Source organism: Erythrolamprus reginae, chromosome 1 (genome assembly GCF_031021105.1).
Source record: "Erythrolamprus reginae isolate rEryReg1 chromosome 1, rEryReg1.hap1, whole genome shotgun sequence".
NCBI classification, from domain to species: domain Eukaryota; kingdom Metazoa; phylum Chordata; class Lepidosauria; order Squamata; family Dipsadidae; genus Erythrolamprus; species Erythrolamprus reginae.
Genome location: NC_091950.1, coordinates 304,215,251 through 304,239,429, shown reverse-complemented (window position 1 = coordinate 304,239,429; position 24,179 = coordinate 304,215,251). Strand labels below are relative to the sequence as shown.

Below are 24,179 nucleotides of genomic sequence, written 5' to 3'. Positions count from 1 at the left end.
TCCCTCCCCAGAGATCTGTGTGCCCCCCTCCCCCCCACTTATGTAGTTCAGGGAAACTATTCAAAACCTTGTTCTGCCAGATTTGCAGAAAGGTGATTGTAGAGTCCTTTTTTATTCCTTTACCTGTTTGGTTTGGTTTAGGCTATTCTGCTCTTCCAGTCTGTTGTATCTTTTATATGCTTTTTGGTACATATTGGTTTTAGTTGCAGGCCTTTCAGGGTCATTTAGGAATCAGCAGGCGAGATAAAAAGATAAATATATAAAGTTCAATTGTCAGTTTTCTGCTTAGGTAGTTCATAGGATTTGCATCATAGAGAAGTCTCAGTCTTGATATCTGGCTAGTCTCTGTCCCAGACCTGATCTTTGGAAAATGTTTTTTTTTTTTAATTTGCTTTCTGGTTCAAGTACACACACATGTGCTTCTCTAATTTATGTGTAATTTAGCAGCTGTAGTACATAGCCTTAAGAAACAATATAACATATTTAATATATTGCATTTTAACATATTTAATTTTGCTGCCCATTATATTTTTATGCAAAAATAGCCATTAATGTTGTGTATTAATATATTTTTGTTTTGTTCTGAAATGCACCAGTTTCTCATGTTGTATTATTTTGGAATAATTTATAAGAAAATATTTTTATATTTTTATATATTCTTCTTATATATTCATATATGCAGGTAATATATGCTTTGAACACAAAAAATGATGAACATGAAGCTGCTATGCAAGCGCTCAAGGATGCTCATGAAGAAGAAATTCAACAAATTCTTGCAGAAACCAGAGAAAAGATTTTGCAATATAAGAGTAAAGTTTCTGAAGAAATGGATCTAAAAAGAAAAATCCAGGTTTTAGAAGAGTCTTTAGAAGATCATAAAAAGATGAAGCACCAAGCCTTAACTGAATTTGAGGCTTATAAGGATAGAGTTGAGGATATGCAACTCTGTGCAGAAGCTCAGCATGTCCAACGTGTTGTAACTATGTCACGTGAAGTGGAAGAAATTAGAAAGAAATTTGAGGAAAGATTACGAAGTTTTATACAACTGCAGTTACAGTTTGAGAAGGATAAACGTTCAGCTCTTGAAGAGCTGAAAGCTGCACATAGACTTGAGCTCCAAGATCTTCTGAAGACGCATCAAAATCAAAATGTTACTTTAAGCAAAGGTCAGGAAAAAATTGAAGAATTGCACAGGCAGGATCTGGAACAATTGAATGTTAAAATAGAAGAGCTAAGAATAGAAAGAAAACAACTTATTGAGGACTATGAAGGTAAACTCAGCAAAGCTCAATCTTTCTATGAACATGAACTTGATACTATGAAAAGATCACAATTGTTTACAGCTGAAAGCCTGAAAGCCTGCAAAGAAAAGGAAGTAGAGCTAAGAAAGGAATTTCAGAGTCAAGAATCAGTTATGCGAAAAAATCTGGGGAAGCTTAAAACTGAGTTGCAAATGGCTCAGGATGAAGCAGAGGCTCTTCGAGAAAAATGCCAGAAGCTTCAAGTGGCTCTAAGTACCTCAGAAAATAGTGCACAGGTGAGATAATTATTGTTATGCTGTTTCTTTAACAATAAATATAGTTATTAAATTGATGTTGATGAAGTTTCATGTTGCTCAGCTGGGTTTAAAATCAGATTAGTTTACCTGCAATAGATTGACAGACCAAGTAATTTCTTCCTAATTTATTTAGAGCTGTGACAAATTTTGCTTTTCTATATGAAACTGCAGTAGCTTTTCTTCTAATAGTGAAGGCCAAAGGCAATTGAAATAGTTAGTGTTCTGTTAAAATTAATGGTTTAGATTTTTAGAGCTCATTGCAGAAGCAATTTTGGTTCTACTATCCTTCCCTTCCCTGCAGGAGCCACTAAACATTTTGTTCTGTTTTATAACATATATTGAGCTAAAGGAGTGGCTTGAGAGGCCATAGTAGAAGAAATCAAGTAGGGAAAGTCTTGTTTCTCTAATCCACGTGAAGGTATAGATTTTCCCTCATACATCTGGAACTTTCACGTAATTATTGCATGTACTGTACATCCCACCTTTTTCCTTATGTGCACAAGTCTTCTTACTTGGACATCTTCTCTGATGGAAGTTGAAATGTTACTGTATGTATATACGCACATATATACTCACATGTGCACAGGTCAAAATATTTTTATTTGTTTAAATTTTTATTGTCCATACCTTTTCCTAATTTTTCTTGGAATAAATATTTTTCTGGAAATAATAATAGCACATTGAAGAATGGAACTGAAATACAATGTTATAAATGTCACTTGATTAAAAATGCTTACCAAATAAAAACACTAAATACTGAATTGGATAAAAGTTACAATATTGAACTGTTGTGTTTATGGAATGGCTGTGAACTTGTCTAAAGGTATAAAGTTTGCATCTGTACCTGACAATTGGAAGAAGGCGTTCTATAGTTCACTAATACAAAGGGAAACACCAAGAATAAAGCAAAACGCATAATGGGGTTCTTTTATTAAGGCTGATTAGAATGATGTTTGGAAGAATTATGATTGAAAGTTACAATATGTGACAATAATTAAAAGCTGTGAAATACACCGTGTAGGACACCAAGGGTAATGTAATGTGTATAGACTAGATTTTTGCTCTTTAGAAAGATATTAAGAAATGCACGAATATGAGAAAGTTTATGTACATTTGTTGATTTAGAGAAAGCATATGATGCAATGAATAGGCTTGAATTGTGGAAATTTTACATGAATTACGTAAATCAACCATTGGTTGCTGAATGTACTAAGAAGATCAGGCATAAAAATAATACTTTGCAAATAATTCAGTATTAGCCAACAAAGTAAGACAAAGCTATGTGATGCCTTTTGTTTATTTAATGGATTTGTGGATAAATATATAATTAATGTTTGTAGTAAGATGTTTTAGCTGCATAAATGTATTTGTATTTTGGTATGCAGATTTTTTGTTGAAATCTAAAAAGCTATATAGATTTTTTAAAATGCAATACATAACATGCATGCAAAAATAAGTACCATAAATCAAAGACCAAGGATATTATATTTAATAGAAAGAAAGGAGCTATAGTGAATTATATACAGTACTGTGTTTTCCCGAAAATAATACCCTGTCTTATATATATTTTTTTGAATCCTGAAATAAGCCCTTGGCCTTATTGCCATGCACTCAAAAACAGGGGATGCCTTATTTTGGGCACAACAAGATATAAATGATAAAATATAATAAGTTGATAAATATATCTAATTTGGTAGAATATTTAGTAAAAATTGATAAATTTTACATGCAAATGCTAGGTAAAAAAATGGGTAGTCTTTTTTCTCTTCTGAAAATAGTAGATATTAATGTTGGAAGAAGTGAAAATGACTGCTTCTCCCATGCTTCTGGAAGGAGAGTCCAGCATGGGTTTAGCTCTAGTCTTATTGGTAGGACTGAGTTTTAAATTAACATAAATACATAATAATTAGATACCGCCCCCTTGCTGCCCCAAGGAGTCAGTTTTAAAAAACTCAGTCGAGATTAAGGACTTGAGTTTTTTTCCTCCGGGATAAGTATATGTTAAAAATAATGTCTAAATTATTAAAATTATGTTTGAACCTTATAATCTTTTTTCTTTTCTTTTACACAGGTTTGTGATCGGCTTGGGGTTTCCTGGCCTCCGCGGGCAGCGCCCCCACCATTCCTCCTTGTGGGGCCCCTTCCCCCCGCGGGTACTGCCCTGAGAAGGAGCAACGGGGCTTCAAGTCACTGACCTCCGAGGCCAGACTTAGCCCAAACACCCCAGGTGGGGGAGGTCCGCCCTCCCCCATTGACGGGGGCGGCAAGAGGTTAACGCCGCGGCGGCGGCTAATTAAGAGCCGCTTAACAGCTGATCGCTCCGAATACAGTGAGGGGATCGCGGCGGCGTTTTCAAGCCGTTCCGGGACGCCTGTCAAGGAGACAGCAACGTTGAAGGAGAGAGAGGTCTCTCAGTGTCCCTGTTGGTGCCTGCCTTGCCTCCTGAGGCTAGGAAATCGTCGCGCCCGCCATTTTGGAGCCCCCGAAAGCGCGAAAATTATTGGGCTCGGCGATCAAATTGGCGCGAAGCTGGCAGGCTGCCAAGCTGTCGCAGGGCTCCTATTCTGCCTCGATACTGTCGCTGAGGCTGACACCGAGGCAGGGCTGCCAATGGAATTCTGGCTAGCTGGCAGTTTGCACACATAGTTTCACTTGCGAGTGAGCTTCTCTGTGCTCTGTGTGTTTCTAATTGATTGGGATCGTGATTGTAAGTACGCTGCCCCTATCTTATGATGGCTGATAAAATCGAGGTCGCTCGGGAGGAAGAACAGGCCCAGCCGAGCAAGGTGGTTGTAAAGGCCAAAGAGAAATCTTCGGGCAAACCTAAGAGCAAGTCTTCTCAGTCAGCTTCCTCGCTTCGTGAAGCTGAGAGGAAAATTAAGGCCCTTGAACAACGCTTGGAAGCGGCCTTGCCCCCCCCCCCACTCAAGGGGGACTGATTATACACCCATTCCAGCCTCTTCCTCCACCTTCCCTTTCACCCAGCATGGCCTTGGGATTTCAAGGGACTGCAACTGATAGAGACTGGTCACCTGACAGGCAGGCTTCCCAGTGTCCTCCGCCTTTGCCTTCACCTAATGTCAGATCTGACCGGCCATCATCCTCTCATAGTCAGGCCATGCCTCAGATTGGAATGCAGACAGCTTACGGTCTCTCTGCTACTTTTACACCCACGGCAGCTGGGCTGAGAGAGCAATCAGATGCTTGGCAGGCTTTCTCACCTGCTATGCAAGACATGGTAGCCAACGCCTACTCACAAGGCATAGCAGCAGCTACCCAGCGCGCTCATACCTTCCCTTTGCAAGCCACTCAACCCAGAGATCCCTGGTCAGCTCCACCGCCCCCTACTGGGTTGGATTCCATGGCAGATGACCATTCCAATTTTGAGCAGGACAGCGACCACGGGATGGATCTGTCGGATGACGAGTTTACCTTTCCCAAGCAGCCAGCAATGGCAGGTCTGTTCAAGCCCTCCTTATTCCGGGTGCTATTGCACAAAGCTAAGCAGGCCCTGGACGTGCCGGGAGCAGTGGCCCCAGTGGAATCGGGGGATGGCCGGCGCACATCAGCCACTTTGTGCAAGGAGCCCGTCAAGGAATCAGACAAGGTGCCGGCGCTGGAGATTTTTCTTCAGAACGTCAAGCGCCCATGGCAACATCCGGCTGCGGCACAAGGCCCTTCGAACTTGGAGCGCAGATTTTATACGTTCGATGATGCCATGGAAAATCTGTTGCTGTTCCCCCCCGTGGACAAGCCGGTGGCCACCTTAGTCTCCACGGCGGTTGTGCCCTCAGACAATGCGGATAGTCTCAAGCCTGACGAGCGTAGGGCGGAGACGCTCTTAAAGAAGACACATCAGATGGCTGCTTGGGCTCTTCGAGCTGCATCTACTGCCTCCTTTTTCAGTCGGGCATCCATTATGTGGATTCAGGAGGTCCAGGCGCGGCTGGGGCCCGAGGACACCCGATTGAGACAGGACTTAAATAAACTTATGGCGACGGCGGAATTTTCAACGGACGCCACTTTGCATGCCGCTAAATTCGCCTCCAGGGCTATGGCGTCCACCATATCATCTCGAAGCCTTCTGTGGCTGAGAAACTGGCAGGTGGATGCCAAATCGAAGTGGGCATTGTCCTCCGCCCCCTTTGAGGGCTCTAAACTGTTTGGGGAGGCTCTCGAGCCCGTCCTGGTGGAGGATAAGGATAAGAGGAAGGTCCTCCCTAGATCGTACCGGCGCCAGGACCAAAGGACTGGACCGTATTCTCGTCGCCAGTCCTTTCGGTGGGACCAGACTCCACCCACAACGCAACCGGCCCGGCCTTATACCCAAGGTACCTTTTCCACACCTTATAGAAGTGACCGTTCCTACTTCCAGGACCGGTCTAGAGGCTTCCACCAAACCAGACGTCCTTTCCGAGGATCCCAGCAGCGCAATTTTCGGCGTTCAAAGTGACTGCCTAGAGGACGTCCCTTTGGGAGGCAGGCTACAGCGTTTCAGTGGAACCTGGCAGGCAGTTACCACCGATTCCTGGGTGCTGGCAACCGTATCTCGGGGACTACGCCTCGAATTTCTGCAAAATCCTCCTCACCAATTTGTGGCTTGTCCTGTACCCAGGGACCCCACAAGAAAGACTCTCTTGGAACAGGAGATTTTGCATCTCTTGGATATTCAGGCAATCGAGCCGGTGCCGTGCAGCCAGCTGGGTACGGGGTTTTATTCACGGGTGTTCCTCGTACCCAAATCATCAGGGGGTTGCAGGCTCATCTTGAACCTCAAACGTCTGAACCAATACGTTGTCTACCGAAGGTTCAAGATGGCCTCCCTCCGTTCCATCCTGGCCGCCATTCGGCCTGGGAACTTCCTTACTTCGGTCGACCTGAAGGAGGCCTATCTGCACGTCCCTATACATCCGTCGCATCGTCAATTTCTTCGATTTTGCCTGCACAACGCGCACTACCAATACAGGGCAATGCCATTCGGCCTTTCATCGGCCCCGCGCACCTTCACGAAGCTCTTGGATGCGCTGATGGCAAAGCTACGATCCCAGTCCATCCGGATCCTTGCATATTTGGACGATATTCTCCTTCTGTCCGGCGACCGGAGAACAGCGCATCGGGAGTTGCAGACCACGTTGACCTTACTACAACACCATGGCTTCACGGTCAATGTGCCGAAGAGTCATTTGGTGCCGGCGACCAGGCTCACCCATCTGGGTGCAGTGGTGGACACAGTTTCCAGCAGGGTGTATCTCTCCACAGAGAGACAACTCAACGTGTGCGCACTGGTGAACAGGCTTCAACGGCACCGGAAAGCCCCATTGTCCCTACTGTCCAAAGTGCTGGGGACACTGGTGTCGTGCGTGGACATTGTTCCTTGGGCCCGTTACCACTGCCGCATGCTTCAGTGGACCCTACTCCCTTACCAGCGGCGGCGCCTAAGCCATACACACCGGCTGATCTCCGTGGGGCAGGAGCTACGATCCTCCCTGAAATGGTGGAGGTCCTCGGCGCTGCGTCAGGGCTCCCTCTTCGGACACCTGTCATATACCATTCTTACCACAGATGCCAGCCTCCTGGGATGGGGCGCCCATGTCAACTCCCAGGTGACACAAGGGTTCTGGACACCCCAGGACCTACGACCTGTCAATATCAATTTCCTGGAGTTACGGGCTGTCCGTTTGGCACTCCAGGCCTTTTTACCCCTGCTGGAGGGACATCATGTTCTCGTCCGCATGGACAATGTGGCCACCAGGGCACATTTAAATCACCAGGGCGGGACGCGGTCACTCAGACTCATGACAGAAACTGTCCTGCTTTTCGTCTGGGCAGAAATTCACCTTGCCTCTCTACGTGCGGAGCACATAGCGGGAGAGGACAACCAGCAGGCGGATTGGCTCAGCCGTCAGGAACTGGATCCGGCGGAGTGGAGACTCGATCCCCTTCTTTTTCAGGAAATTGTCCATCGCTTTGGGGAACCAGCGGTGGATCTGTTTGCCACATACCAAAACACCCAGCTCCCAAGGTTCTACTCCCGGTTTGCATCACCGGGAGCCGAGGGAGTCAATGCACTTCACCTTCCATGGCCAAAGACACTACTCTATGCCTTTCCCCCCCTTCCGCTTCTCCCAAAGGTGATAGGGAAGGTTCTCGTGGAGGGGGCAGACATAATCTTGTTGGCACCGCATTGGCCGCGACGGCCTTGGTTCGCGGACCTCATGGGGCTCTCTGTCTCCCCACCGTGGAGGATTCCGGACGACCAGATTTCCCTCAGCCAAGGGTTTGTGCCCCATCCGGACCCACAATGGCTCCATCTAACCGCTTGGCACTTGAGGGGAACAGTTTAAGGAGTTGTCAACTTCCGGACAACGTGATTACCACTATTCAGGCTGCTAGACGTCCTTCTACGACGCGAATTTATCAGGCGACATGGGCTGCTTTCACATCATTCTGCTCCGCCAGACATTTGCAACCTCAAGATTCTTCCGTTCTTTCGGTTCTGGAATTCTTACAGACAGGTTTGGACAAGGGCTTAGCGCCAAACACGTTGAGACGACATGTGGCGGCGTTAGCGACTATTATTAGAAGGGAAGATGGGGGCCCCTTGGCCCATCATCCATGGATAAAAGACTTCTTAAGGGGGGCTGCAAATACACACCCTCCTCCGGTTCGGCGTTTTCCCACATGGGATTTGACCTTGGTCCTCCAGGCCCTCACAGGACCTCCCTTTGAACCCTTGAGGACAGTGTCGTTACGATTCCTCTCTCTGAAGACAATTTTCTTGGTAGCGATTACCTCGGCCCGGCGGGTGTCCGAATTGTCTGCCCTGTCGGTTAGACCGGATTTGTGTACCTTTTATCCGGACAGGGTGGTATTAAGGTTAGACCCTACATTTGTTCCCAAAGTTAATACTCACTTCCACAGGGCTCAGGAATTGATATTGCCGGATTTCTGTGCCAAGGGCGATCATCCTTTAGCACTTAAGTGGCACAAGGTGGACGTCCGCAGAGCCTTGAAACTGTACATCAGACGTACGAAGGCGATACGTAAGACTGAGGCCTTGTTTGTGTCTTTTAGTTCCCTTAGACTGGGTCTCAAGGTTTCTCCCAACACCGTTAGTCAATGGGTGAGACTATGCATAGTCGAGGCTTACCGGGCGAGTTCGACCAGCCCACCTACTGGAATCCAGGCACACTCGACAAGGAGTGTGGCGTCATCTGCGGCTTGGGCGACACAGGCGCCCATTGAGGATATCTGCAGGGCTGCAACATGGACTACGCCCACGACCTTTATTCGCCACTACAAATTAGATACCTTTGCTTCGGCGGAGGCGGCGTTTGGCAGACGGGTGCTTCAGAAGGTGTGCGAGGACACGCAATCCATGGTTCAACAGACTCCCACCCTTGAGCACTGAACTTGGGTATATCCCATGCTGGACTCTCCTTCCAGAAGCATGGGAGAAGAACCGTTGAACTTACCTGAACGGTCTTCTCGATGCTCTGGAAGGAGAGTCCATACCCTCCCTGGAACCATGGGGAGTTTTTTCCGGTTCAATTACTTGTTCTGATTTATAATGTTCAATAAATTGTTATTCTTCTTACCTTCGTTTTTTAAAACTGACTCCTTGGGGCAGCAAGGGGGCGGTATCTAATTATTATGTATTTATGTTAATTTAAAACTCAGTCCTACCAATAAGACTAGAGCTAAACCCATGCTGGACTCTCCTTCCAGAGCATCGAGAAGACCGTTCAGGTAAGTTCAGCGGTTCATCTAATAGTATGCAAACATCCACTTAGGGCAAAATGCTAACATATCTATAGTATTATTGGAAAATTTAGTATCACTTGTCAAAATATCCTTCGTATTTTTTAGTATATCATTACTTAATAACTATATTATGTGAAGCCTTTTTGACACTTCACAAAGACAAATTCTGTTTTAAGGAATTCTCTTTTAATAAACCTATTTGATTTATCCAACAGCTTTTGGAATTTTGGTATTATCTAATATCTTTATAATTTACTCTTTCAGTGTATTTCTTTTATTAAAATAATATAAAATGGTAATATTTTATAATATTACAATCACAAAGTGTAATCCAGCTTTGTATTCTGTCAGTAGAAGAATAAATTTTTTAACAATTTATCCTTCCTTTGTAGCTATCTACTTGGCTTTGGATGAGATTATTTTGCATCTGAGATTGCAATAGGGCTACACAGGAAGGGGGGAAACCATTGAAAAATTGTTCCCTTCTTTTGCATATGAATTTAGTTTCAACTAGAGGGATCTCTGTCAGATTCCACACAATATCTTTTTTTAAATGGCATTTGTGGGGATTTTTATGACTAAAACACAGCTAAGATTCGAAGAAAATATTCCTCTAAAAGGCAATATCAAAAAAATGAAATAAACCCAGGGTTTTTTTCTATTTGAATAAGCATTTATATAAAATCTTGCATAATCGCTAACATAAAACAAAGCAACTGCTTTAGAATTGGTATACTTCATGTATTTTCCAATTTGAAGCAGAATAGTGCTATTAAAATTTTACTTTTAATAATAGCTCTTGGGTCTAATTCACTGTATAGTACATATGCACACATTTTTCACTAATTAATCACAGGTAACTGTGTGCCATTGTGTATAATGTAAGTTATACATATTTACCAGAATATCTTTGTTATCAGGTCATAAAGTGAGACTCTAGAAAGAGTGCAGAGAAGAGCAACTAAGATGATTGGGGGATTCAAGGATAAAATATGTAAAGAACATTTGCTTGAACTGGATATGTCCAGTTTATGAAAAGAAGAAGTAGGGATGACATGATCGCAGTGTTCCAATATCTCAGGGGTTGCCACAAAGACCTAAACTATTCTCCAAAGCAGATGAGGGTAGAACAAGAAGCAAAGGGTGGAAACTAATCAAGGAGAGAAGCAACTTAAAACTAAAAAGAAATTTCCTGACAGTACAGTTAATCAGTGGAACAAATTGCCTTCAGAAGTTGTAATTGTTCCAACACTGGAAGTTTTTAAAAAGAGATTAGATAGAGATTTGTCTGAAGTGGTGTAGGGTTTCCTGCCTAAGCAGAGGGTTGGACTAGAAGACTTCCAACTCTTCTCTTCTCTTCTATTATCACTTATGAAAATTTCAGAACTGACAAAATGAATACATACATAAGAAAGTTACAGAACCTTTGTTCTATATATTGATAATATCCCTCTATGTTCAAATTTGACCTGCACTGGTAAATTTCATTCACATAAGCTCAATTATAATAGATTTACAATACATTTAAAAAAAATTATGTTTTCTTAGGCTCTTCAAAAACAACTAGATGATGTCAAAGAAGAAGAAATGTCATTGTTAAGTAAACACAAAGAGGTTGAAATTGAGTTAGCAGCTACAAGAGAACGCTTTCAACAACAAGCCACAGATCTAGTGCTAAAAGCTAGTATGTGTGTATGTTTCTATTACTTTGTATATACAGTAATCCATTTTAAGTTGTTATTGTTAGCATGTTGATTCATAGGTAATATTAGATGCATAAGACAAATGTTAACTTTTTCATACAAAAGTATCTTCATTTTTTATTTTTATTAAAAAAAATGTTTTTGTTTTTTTCAGTCTGTTTCCATTGTTTAGGCAAAATATCAGATCCAGCACAATCTGTAGCGTTTGTTATTCAGTGAGGCTTACAACTAGCAAATATGCAGATGATTGTTGTCTTACAACCTAAGCCTTACTTAGCCAATATACTCCCTACAGAAATGTTGGTAATACTGTATTACTCAGTCTTTGTAAATAGCAATGGCTCATGCCCCACATTTTATAGTTGTATCACAACTAATTGCAACGATCTAATACATATTGATTTTACAGAAGATAACATTGAAAAAGCACTATGCAGCCTAAAACTTTTATTGATTAGAGCTGATGGATTATGTGCCTACTTCTTAAAAATGCTTTCCACTGCCATAGCAGAATCCCTAACCATAATCTATTAAAAATCTTTTAGGACCAGCTCCTTGCCCAACCTATGGTTACTTGCCACCGTCATCCCTATCTTCAAAAAGGATGACCCCAGCGAGTTCGAGAAGTTTGATTGAACTCGCAAGGGTTTTTTTTATTACAATAGTATTGCAATTAGAATTCTTTTTAAAAGCATCTGTTTTTATCAGAAGTTTTATTCACTACTCTTATTATGAAAGAAGTAGCAGCACAATAGGAGATCAGGAGTTAAATCATGAAAATATGTACAGAAAGGAGCAAAGTCACCTTACTTCAGATTTCAGTTTGCTTCTGTTAGATTTCTGGTCAATGAACCAAGTCTAACATTGCATGATATTGTAGTGGGGCATTGCAGAATATCTCCTGTTTCAAATTTGTCCCAAAATGAATGGAATTAAGAGCAAATCTATATACCGTAACCATTGTTCACTGAATAAAGTAATGACTGAATTCATACAATACCTGGAGTTATCATCTGTGTTTACAAATTTCAGTGCCGATACTCTTACAATCTGGTAAATCAAGATCAGCCATATTATAGCTTGATACATTATGTGAACCAGGGCAGTACGAGAAGCCATTCAAGTACAAATATTAATATTCCAGAAATACTTAATACTTCATTTTACAGGTCATGTTGGAAAGCTTCAAGCTACTCAAATGACCCAGGAAGTTACAATATATGATTTAGAATCAGAAAAATCTAAATTAAAGGAGAAATTGTCTCAGTTGGAAGAGGAAAGAAATGTGTTACACAGCAAAACACAAAGTCTGGATGAAAGACAAAAGCAGCAACTTATTACGTTGGAGAAGGTAAAATATTCATGGGTGGGTTACAAATGAAAACTGAAATTATGTAAATATGTAAACTATTTGTTCTCTATTTTTGAACAGCCTTCATGTTTTGTTTTGTTTTGTTTTGTTTTCTAAACCTTAATATTCAAAAGTGTCACTTCACTTGCAGAAAAGCTGCATAACTTGACACAATTTTGATCATGGTACATAAGAACTATGGTAGTATCTTGAAGTCTGCTTGTGTAGCTTATACAATGAAAGTTATTTCATTATTGTAAGCATTAGTTGTACAAGGTGTTCATTAACAGTTTCTTAATCTCAATATAACATACAAATGCTATTGCATAACTGATTAACCTACAAGCTGTTAGAATTCTAGATGTGCCAACAAGCACTACCTTCCACTAAGTGTGAGAAATAAGGTTTCATTAATATGTGGAAAAGGCAGGGGGAAAGTACTAAATTTATACTAGAGAATGCAAAAAGCCTGCATTCTCATTTAAGCTGACAGCATTTAGCTGCTTAAATGTGTAGTAAAGATTCATATCTAAATCTGCTACATTAAGTGAACTTCTATGTTCAGGTCAGCTGAAGGAGTGAATCTAAAAGCTTGATTGCTGTAGCATTCCCACATCATTAATAGCTAAACTATGATATAGCTTAGATATTGCACGCATAGGACAAAATCACACTATAACTTAAATATAATGAACTCAAGATTATATAGTTTTCAAAATACATTTATCTGATTTTTATTCTAAGTGGTATTGTTTAATTTAAGAGAGTAAATGAAGCAAAGGAAACACAGCGAGAATATTATGAAAAGGAGTTAATGAAATTGCAAGTCAAACTAGAAGGAGAAACCACGCAGATAAAAGAAGCTCATGCCAAGGCTTTGGAAGAGTTGTCATGGAAACATAATACTGCTCTTGAAGCAGCACATAACAATGCTAACAAGGAAAAAAAGAAACTGCAAATGGTAAGAGAAATATAAACTCTTATGATTGTTCCTGTTTTACTATAACAATAAATGTTGAGTTGTTTTTAATTGTAATAGACTTTAGGTTGTTCCTAAAACGTAGTAGCACTGAAACGTAGCACTTAAAATATGTCAAACAATTTTTAAAAGTTAACATTAAAAGAAATCAATCTAAAATAAATCAGGTTTTATGATTAAAATGGCCTAGATTGAGAATATAGCTTTATATTCAAGAGCTCAGGAACTGCTATTGAAAGATCCTATCTTTTGCATTCATCTTCTCTGTCTAGCTAGATTATTTTTTCAACAGTCTAAATAAGCTATCTACTAGATCTACCTACTTATTAGTTCACATTGAAACATTATAAAGTAAAACATGGGATTTGGCAGCTTCTTTTATTAAGTGGCAGTTAGTTGCCCTGATTGCCCAACCTTTCTATCTGTAGAATTAGATCTAATGTGCCAGCTGTGAAATTGCTGAAGGGAATGAACATGGCAGTAGTTACACATATTTTTGATAAAACTTGATTTATATGGCCACCTGTCTTGTGTACCATATTCCTGGACAAAGAAAAGTTATAACTTCTTGCAACACTGTTAGCCGCCCCGAGTCTCCGGAGAGGGGCGGCATACAAATCCAATAAATAAATAATAAACAAACAAATAAATAAATAAATAAATAAATACTATAACAAATTGCAACATATTATATTATACTACAAGAATGGGCTACAAGAATGGTGGAAGGTCTTAAGCATAAAACATATCAGGAAATACTTAATGAACTCAATCTGTATAGTCTGGAGGACAGAAGGAAAAGGGGGGGACATGATCGAAACATTTAAATATGTTAAAGGGTTAAATAAGGTTCAGGAGGGAAGTGTTTTTAATAGGAAAGTGAACACGAACAAGGGGACACAATCTGAAGTTAGTTGGGGGAAAGATCAGAAGCAACATGAGAAAATATTATTTTACTGAAAGAGTAATAGATCTTTGGAACAATTTCCATCGGACATGGTTGGTAAATCCACAGTAACTGAATTTAAACATGCCAGGGATAAACATACCGTATATACTCGAGTATAAGTCGACCCGAGTATAAGCCGAGGCACCAGTTTTTGCCACAAAACCTGGGAAAACTTATTGACCCGAGTATAAGCCGAGGTTAGAAAATGCAGTGGCTACTGGTAACTTATAAAAATGGAAACCAATAAAATTACATTAATTGAGACATCAGTAGATTAAATGTTTTAGAATATTTATTTTAAAGAAAACCAAAATTAGCTCTGTAAATTTAAAGGAGGGTAAACGAAAGCAATCTGGTAATAACAATAAATTAAAAAGTAAAAAAAGTAGCTCAATCAGCAACCAAGCTAAAACCTATTTCTAACCCTAACCCAGGGGTCTTTAAACTTGACAGTTTTAAGACTAGTGGACTTCAACTCCCAGAATTCCTGCACCAGCCATGCTACTTCAGGAGTAGGAGTTGAAGTCCACAAGCCTTAATCTTTCCAGGTTTGAAGACTCTTGCATTTTTAACCCTAACCCAGGGCTCTTTAAACTTGACAGTTTTAAGACTAGTGGACTTCAACTCCCAGAATTCCTGCACCAGCCATGCTACTTCAGGAGTAGGAGTTGAAGTCCACAAGCCTTAATCTTTCCAGGTTTGAAGACTCTTGCATTTTAACCCTAACCCATGGGTCTTTAAACTTGACAGTTTTAAGACTAGTGGAGTTCAATTCCCAGAATTCCTGCACCAGCCATGCTACTTCAGGAGTAGGAGTTGAAGTCCATAAGGCCTAATTTTTCCAGGTTTGAAGACTCTTGCATCTCTAACCCTAACCCAGGGCTCTTTAAACTTGAGTTTTTAGAAGCCTGGAGAGAGTTCATGCTGTTTTCCCCCCCCTCCCCCTCTTTAGCTTGCTGGCTGGCTCGTTGGCTTGATCTCCCACCCCTGATCCTCCCTCCTCCTCGTCTCCCTTTATTGCCCCATGTGTTGTGCAGAGAAGCAGATTTGCTAAAGAGATCCACTTGGGATGGCAGCAGGGAAAGGAGGAGGTGGAGAGCCAGAATAGCCCACAGCCGCGGGGGGGGGGAAGGGGGAGGAAAGGAAAGAGCTGCCCTCCTCCTCCTTCTCCTCCTTCCCCTGCTGCCGTACCAAGTGGATCTCTTTAACAAATCTGCTTCTCTCTCCGGCTGGAGGCTTCTAAAGCCTGGAGAGAGTTCATGCCGTCTGGGTCCCCTCCCCCCTTTAGCTTACTGGCTCTCTCCTCCGTCTCCCTTTATTGCTCCATGTGTTGTGCAGGGAAGCAGATTTGCTAAAGAGATCCACTTGGGACGGCAACAGAGAAATGAGGCGGAGGAGAGCCAGAATAGCCCACAGCCGCGGGGGAGGAGTAGGAGGAAAGGAAAGAGCTGTCCTCCTCCTTCTCCTCCTTCCCCTGCTGCCGTACCAAGTGGATCTCTGTAACAAATCTGCTTCTCTCTCCGGCTGGAGGCTTCTAAATCCTGGAGAGAGTTCATGCCGTCCCCGTCCTCCCCGTTTAGCTTGCTGGCAGGGCGCCCTCTTGTGGTGATTCGGCGCCCTCTTCTGGTGACTCGAGTATAAGCCGAGGTCGGGTTTTTCAGCCCATTTTTGGGGCTGAAAAACTCGGCTTATACTCGAGTATATACGGTATATCCATCCTAAAATAAAATACAGGAAATAGTATAAGGGCAGACTATATGGATCATGAGATCTTTTTATGCCGTCAGTCTTCTATGTTTCTATGTTTCTATACCATATTATATTGTTACACTTTCTGTATTGAATAATACAATATTAATTAAGCTTGTAGAATAAATGAAATAGGTTGAAACTGAAATATGTGACTCACATAGGAAACAACAAACATAATAAAATGTAAATACTTAAGAACAATAGGCTGTGAAAGGAAAAAGAACTTGCTTTAGTTTGAAATTATGTTTACATTGTATGTTTACAGTTTGTTATATGTTACATGTTTTTTTTTCTGTTTTGTATATATTTTGTGTGTTCTTTTTCAAACTGAAAATTTAATAAATATTACTTTTTTAAAAAAGAAAGAACAACGAAAACGCAGAGACAATGAAACCAGCACCAAAATTCCTGATAGCTCATTAACAAGCTCTTTTCCATTTTTTCCAGCCCTTGACTGATGACCTTATTCACTTAATAATGGTTCAAATTATGATGGCTTTAGAAAAAAGTGACTTATGACCCATACCTGTGCTAATGACTGTCATATCCTCCGTGGTCATATGATTTCAGTTGGGAATCTTGGCAACCGGCTCACAATTTACAATGGATTGTAGTATCCTGTAGTCATCATATTGTGATTTTTGATCTTTTTTTTTGTCAAGTTCTTTTTGCTCCGAGTCGCATACAAATCTAATTAATAATAATAATAATAATAATAATAATAATAATAATAATAATAATTCCATCCAAAAAACCCCTTTGCTTAACAACTGCCATAAAAATTGTCATGAAATTGGGTCTGACTTGACTTATGACTATAATGACTTATTAAGAAATTTCAGTCCCAGTTGTTATCATAAATCAAGGACTATCTCTAAAGCAGTATTTAGATTGACCAGCTCCACCATTACCCTTGTGGGAAGACTCAGCTTTTCAATACTTTCTAAAAGGAGAAAAGGATAGAGGTCTGTTAGAGGATGTTCCACATGGCAGGAGCTTCTAGAAAGATGTTTTGTAGTGTAGAACCATATTAACAGCATCAACTGTCGATCTATTTGCTCGGTATGCAAACTGCAGGGGGTCTAACAGTGGACCCGTGATGGTTTTCAAGTGGGACACCACTAGCCTTTCAAAGGTTTTCATAACTACAGATGTTAGAGCAACTGATCTGTAGTCATTCAGTTCCCTGATTGAGGACTTCTTCGGCACTGGGACGATAGTAGAGCGTTTGAAGCAGGAAGGAACATAGCACATCTCCAGTGATTTGTTGAAGATTTGGGTGAAGTTGAGGGCCAATTGGTCAGAAGAGACTTTGATCTCCCTTGTTAATACATTTCTGGCCTGATTGTACAGTATTCTATTACCTTTACAATCGGCTTTGTTTTGTTGTTTAAGGAGCTGGAGCAGCAATTGGAGAAAGAGAAACAACATTTTGAAGATGAGAAGAATCAGCTTCGACAGCAGTTGAAAAGCCTAAGGGAAGAACTGACAACTAAATTGACGTCCTCCAATCACGAGGTAAGAAGCAACATAATCATATTACCTAAATGCTGTATGTGTTCAACTATGTTTAATTCTTAATGTTTTTTCTTAATTGGTATTTTAGACTTGGATTCGTTCTGTTCTCCTTTCTGGTTAAAAGAACAATTCTATATGTATATGTGTTTGTGGGTGTGTATTCATAGTGTATATTTTATAAACTGCTGAAAGAAATGTGTTATTTTACTGCTAGAATTTTAAATCACTAACAAAACTAATAGGTTACTCGTTCAATACTATTTTATATGTGGAATTCAATATCACCAGTGATTTTTAATTTTGGGTTCAGTATATTAAAATGATATATAAATGAAGACTGAAAACATAAGATCTGAATATGCGTTCACCAAATCTGATTTTTTTAAATAAGCAATCATTTTCTTTCTGTATTATAGGTGGAGCATCTACAGGATGTCTTAAAAAAAAGTGAGCAGGGTCTTAGTACTGCAGAAGGGCACATTTCTAGCCTCCAGGAAACCCAACAAATATTGCAAAAGGAATTAGAACTAACCCAGGCAAAACTGACAGAAACCGCCGACTCCTTATATAATGTTGAGGTAAATGCAGAATTCTATCATCATGCCATTAGGCAAGCTCATCATGCCATATATGGATTAATTTATTTTATTTCTTAAATATGACAATGATTTTCAGCTTATTTAAAAGGATGTTAGACAAATTACTGGATATTTCTATTAAATAATGCTTGTTAATACTGTGGTTTGCAATCTCAGGGTTTACAATAAATATATCATTGTTAGAATTCTGGCAGTTGAAATGCACAAGTCTTAAAGTTGCCAAGTTTGAAGACCTATGACCACAATTGAACCCAAACTTTTGGTTGTTAAGCAAGAGCGTTGTTAAATGAGTTTTACCACATTTTATTCACTCCATGACATTTCCTGACTCTTAACAGTGATGTGCAAGCTTGGAAAGAACATTTGAAGGCATGTGTAATATTCTAATGTGTCGCAGAAAGTGGACTCTGGGTGTGTTTTTCCAAATGCCCAATAAGTGAGGTTGAATATGTAGTTTTAGAAGAGCTGTGTATGTGTGTGTGTGTGTGTGTGTACGTACATCTACAGTATATCTCATAGATAATGTATCTCTTTGTGTGCCTGTGTGTAATATGTATGTACACGTATGGCATATATATATAGGATTAAATAGTACATTTTGGATGTTCAGTAGTAGTAAATAGACAAGGAAATCGTATCTCATTGAGACCTTTCAAGCGAGGAGAGGCCAGGCATCCTAATATTTGATGTGATATCAAGTTGGCCACACCCACCCAATCACATGACCACCCAGCAAACCCTCCCAGTCACGACTGCAAAGCCATTCCCATCCAGTCACATGACTGCCAAACTACTCCCACCCAGTCACATGACCACGAAGCCCTGCTCACTGTCACATGATCAGCAAGCCATGCCCACAAAATAAACCACTCTCACAGAGTGGCAGTAAAAAAAAACGGGAACCTACCTCTGGGTGAGATACCATCAGTACTCTGTACCCAACTATACATATCTTCCCTTAGCAAATTAAGTGAGGTGGTGAATATCTTAGTGTCTGGAATTTGTGAAGGACTGAATGGAGCATGGCAGGCTTCAACTGAACATCCGCAAGACTGAATGGTTTTGGGATCAGTCTTGTTCTAGGGCTATGCTATTTTGGCATTTGGGATGGGATGCTGTTTAGGATGGCACCGGGCCTGGGAGTCTTTGGGAACTGGAGACATTCCTAGATTATTAATATTCTTCCTTTTTATGGGATTTGTATACTTATTTTTACTTTAATGGTCTCATTTTAACAATTACATTTTAGTTTTTATCATGATTTATTTATATTCTGTATTATTTGTTGTATGCTACCTAGAGTTGCGTTGTATGAAATGGGCAGCCACATCAAAAATTTCCATGTTAATGAAAAAATACTAATACAGTGATCCCCCGTTTATTGCGTCCCCAACCATTGCGAACAGGGTACTTCGCTATTTTTCAACCCGGAAGTCAAAAATACCATCTACGCATGCGTGCCGGGCACGCATGCGTAGATGGCAGCGGCTTCCCTGGGTCTTCCCCCTCTTGCTGGCGTCAGCGAGGAGTTTCCCCACCGCCCACGCAAACTCCTCGCTGCCGCCCGCCCTTCGCCCGCCCACGCCGTTCATTCTCGCCGCTTTTGAGCTGAGTCCGGGAGCGAATTCGCTCCCGGACTCAGCTCAAAAGCGCCGATAGCAAGCGGCAAGGAACGGCTTGTCTCGGCGCTTTCGAGCTGAGTCCGGTCAGCTCGAAAGCGCCGAGACAAGCCGTTCCTTGCCGCTTGCTATCGGCGGTTTTGAGCTGAGTCCGGAAGCGAATTCGCTCCCGGACTCAGCTCGAAAGCGCCGAGAGCCAGCGCCCCCCGGACCCCCAACCCGGGTTTGGGGGGCTGCTAGGAAGCCCTCCATGCCGGCGGCAAACAGCCGCCCCGCCCCCAATCTTCGGCTCCTCGCTAGCGCTGTGGGAGTAAAAACGCCATCTGCACATGCGCAGACGGTGTTTTTACTTCCGCAGCGCTACTTCGCGAAAACCCGCTCGTTGCGGGGGGTCCTGGAACGGAACCCTCGCAACGAGCGGGGGTCTACTGTAATTCTACATCGGACCAGAATACTTGCAGGACCATCTTCTGCTGCATGAGTCCCAGCGACTGGTCAGGTCCCACAGAGTCGGCCTTCTCCAGGTCCTGTCAACTAGACAATGTCATTTGGTGAGACCTAGGGGAAGAGCCTTCTCTGTGGGCGCCCTGGCCCTCTGGAATCAGCTCCCCCCAGAGATTCATACTGGCTCCACCCTCCTCACCTTCCGCAAGAGTCTGAAGACTCATTTATGCACCAGGCTTGGGGCCACTACACTCTAGACTCCCTGCTGACAAATGTATTGTAACTTAGTTGATTGAATGGGAATGAGAGTCTTTAATGGTTTTAGGTTTTTTAGATTATTAAATTAAATTAATTGGATTTAGGATGCTATATTGTTCCTTTATATGTTGTAAGCCGCCCCAAGTCCTCAGAGAGGGGAGGCAATAAATCCAATAAATAATAATAATTTTGAAATACATTAATGTTATTTCTTAGCATAATAGTTTTATAGATTTTTATTTTAATTTAAGGGGGAATTAAATCAGGAGAGACAGCACCATGAAGCAATGATTGTTACCATAAGGGAAGAGGAAAAATTAAAACTTGACAAAATGGCTCGTGACCTGGAAATAAAATGGACAGAAAATCTTCGGCAAGTATTGTTTCTATTTATTTTCTCTTTTAAAGAAATGTTTCTTAATAAAAAGGAACCAATTTGATGCAGTAGTTAAGGCATCTGGCTAAATACCAGGAGAACCTGAGCTATCGCCCTGCCTTAGGCATGAAAACTGTTGAATGATTTTGGGTCATTCCCTTTCTCTTAGCCCAAAGGTAGTGGCAAACCACTTTAGAAAATCTTGTGAAGAAAACTGTAGTGACTACTCCAGATAACCTCCAAGAGTCAAAAACTTCTTCAAAGGAACAAACCTATAGCTTAATAACAATAATGTTTTGACCAAAACTATGCATTTCAACAAGATTTCTACAGTGTTTTATATAGTAGAATAAATTTTAGCTTTAATTCTTTATTTTAGGCAGGAATGTACAAAACTTAGAGAGGAATTGAGACTTCAGCATGAAGAAGATAAAAAGTCAGCAATGACACAACTCTTGCAACTAAAGGAGAGAGAAAAAAATGCTGCCAGAGATAGCTGGCAGAAAAAAGTAGAAGATCTTTTGGATCAGGTAACCAGAATAATTCTCTTAAATTTTGATAAAAATAGTTGTTAAAGTTGATATTAAAATGTGTAGCTTTCTCTGTATGTATATGACTCAGTATTTTTCAATTATTAAAAATAGCAATATTCCATACAACCAGCACATTAGAATGCTACCTATAAAGGTTATGACATCATTCAGTTCTGTCCAATGTATAATGTTACTTAAAAAAAACAGACAGGAACCAATCCAATTTTTTTTTGAAAAAATCTTTAGTAAATAGGTTCTAGACAAATAAATCAATATACAGTGATCCCCCGGTTATTGCGTTCCCGACCATTGCGAACAGGCTAATTTGCGATTTTTGAACCCGGAAGTCAAAACACCATCTGCGCATGCGTGCCCTTTTTTTCTATGGGCACGCATGCGTAGATGGCGCCGGGCAGATCAGCTGCTGGGCGGCTTCCCTAGGTCTTCCCCCTCTTGGCGGGCATCAGCGAGGAGTTTCCCCACCGCCCACGCAAACTCCTCGCTGCTGCCGCTTCGCTCGGGCCGCTTCCCAGCTGAGTACTCAGCTGGGAAGCGGCCCGAGCGAACGGCTTGTCCGCAGCCTGCCTGCCCGCGCGCCCGCGGCTCGCGCGCCCTTCTCCCGCCCATGCCGTTCGCTCGGGCCGCTTCCCAGCTGAGTACTCAGCTGGGAAGCGGCCCGAGCGAACGGCTTGTCCGCAGCCTGCCCACGCCGTTCGCTCCCCCTCTTGCTGGCGGGAGGGCGAGAAGCCCTCCCCAGCACCCGCTCGCCCGCCCTTCGCCCGGCCACCCGCCCGTTCGCTCGCTGCTCACCCGGGTTCGGGGGGGTGCTGGCAAGCCGCCCATGCCGGCGGCAACGTTTTAAAACAGCTGCGCGGCTTTCCAATGAGTCCCGAAGACAAACGCGGAAGTTTGATGTTTGTCTTCGGAACTCATTGGAAAGCCGCGCGGCTGTTTTAAAACGTCGCCGCCGGCATGGGCGGCTTCCTAGCAGCCCCCCAAACCTGGGTTGGGGGTCCGGGGGGTGCTGGCAAGCCCCCCATGCCGGCGGCGACGTTTTAAAATAGCCGCGCCGCCCCCAATCTTCGGCTCCTCGCTAGCGCTGCGGAAGTAAAAACACCATCTGCACATGCGCAGATGGTGTTTTTACTTCCGCAGCGCTACTTCGCGAAAACCCGCTCGTTGCGGGGGGTCCTGGAACGGAACCCTCGCAACGATCGGGGGATCACTGTATTCAATTACAGATTTGCAAAAATCGTAGTTGGATAGCAAGGAATTTATTGAAGCGTATTCCAGTACAGCTAGTCCTAGACTTATAACCACAATTGAGCCCAAAATTTCCATTGCTAAATAAGACTTATTACGGTAACTCAATTTTGCCCTATTTTATGATTTTTCTTGTCACAGTTAAGTGAATCACTGTAGTTGTTATGTTAATGACATATAGTAGTTGTCAATGGATCTGGCATCCCCATTCATTTTGCTTATCTAAAGGTCACAAAAGGTGATCACATGACTCTGGGATACTGCAACTGTCATAAATAAATGTCAGTTACCAAACATCCAAATTTTGTTCATGTGACCATAGGGATGCTGCAATAGTCATAAGTGTGAAAAATGGTCGTCACTTTTTTCAATGCTGAACTTTGAATAGTCACAAAAGGAATTACAGTGGTACCTCTACTTTGTAAGTGGAAAATGGTTCTTGAGAAGAGGTAAAAGCAATTTTTCCCATAGGAATCAATGTAAAAGCAAATAATGTGTGCGATTGGGGAAACCACAGAGAGGGTGGAGGCCCTGTTTCCTCCCAGGAGATTTCTAGAGAGGCCCCACAGAGGCTTCTCCATGCCTTTTCCCGCCCTGTTTCCTAGAGAGGCACCATGGAGGCTTTTCCCTGCCTTTTCCCAGTTACAGTTTCGGAGGCTCAGGTTTGTAGGTGGAAAATGGTTCTTGAGAAGAGATTAAAAAAATCTTGAACACCCGGTTCTTATCTAGGTAGGTAGAGGTACCACTGTAATTGTAAGTTATGGACTGTACTTGTGTAATTTTTAGCTGATGCACACGTTTCTTCTGCTAAATGCATTGGAAGAAGCATTTATCTTTTTTTATTCTGTCACGTGTTTTAAGATTTTCAGATTGAAGCCTTTTGTGTTTCTTTTTCTGAAAGAAATAAGTTAGCTTTATCCATTACTAGTATTACATATCACAGTTAAATACTGAAAACAATAACAGTAGGTAGCTGAACACAAATTAAAATCCCAAGAAATACACATATACACTAAGACTAAATGGGATATGGGATATACATTTCTGTGTTCAACTTACACATTTTAGGAATTAAGTTATAGCAAAAGATAATTTTAATTCTGAAATGCTTTAGGACAATCCCAATAATTGTTACATTGAAATCTTCTAGCAATACAAAAGTAAGATTCTATTGCTAAATCATTGCATAATAGCAAGAATTCATGCTTTCATCACTAAGGAAAAAAATAACGTCGTTAACCAGTAAAATGAGAGTCATATGGAATAGAGTTTGAACTTGGTCTTTAAAGTATGTAACTGGAAATACTGTATATCAGCCTAGTGAGTTGTGGTTTCTTCTTCAAAATTATGGTGTTGTAAATGATTTCATTTTCAGTAAAGGAAGATGGTTTTGCCATTTGGCAAAGATCTCATAGTTTTTCTGGTTTAGAATATATTTTTTGCATGGCTGAGATTTTCTGAGTTAATTTTATTATTAGCTAACTACTACTATAAGATTGGTTCAGCAGCTACA

The 24,179-nt window shown here is 41.6% G+C and overlaps 1 protein-coding gene across 4 annotated transcripts in view; it reads left to right on the top strand.

Moving 5' to 3' along the window:
* The window catches only part of FAM184A (family with sequence similarity 184 member A), a 68,046-nt gene that overhangs the window by 14,245 nt on the left and 29,622 nt on the right, over window positions 1-24,179 (top strand). For all 4 annotated transcript variants that reach the window (XR_011557418.1, XR_011557416.1, XR_011557417.1 and 1 more), the window contains exons 2-9: window positions 683-1,537; window positions 10,871-11,006; window positions 12,195-12,376; window positions 13,140-13,337; window positions 17,452-17,574; window positions 17,991-18,152; window positions 20,746-20,871; window positions 21,254-21,400. Coding sequence is in view for 1 of the 4 variants with exons in the window: in XM_070733433.1 (XP_070589534.1) it covers window positions 683-1,537; window positions 10,871-11,006; window positions 12,195-12,376; window positions 13,140-13,337; window positions 17,452-17,574; window positions 17,991-18,152; window positions 20,746-20,871; window positions 21,254-21,400 (1,929 nt within the window). In the remaining 3 variants the exon portion in view is untranslated. The remainder of the gene's footprint in view (window positions 1-682; window positions 1,538-10,870; window positions 11,007-12,194; window positions 12,377-13,139; window positions 13,338-17,451; window positions 17,575-17,990; window positions 18,153-20,745; window positions 20,872-21,253; window positions 21,401-24,179) is intronic.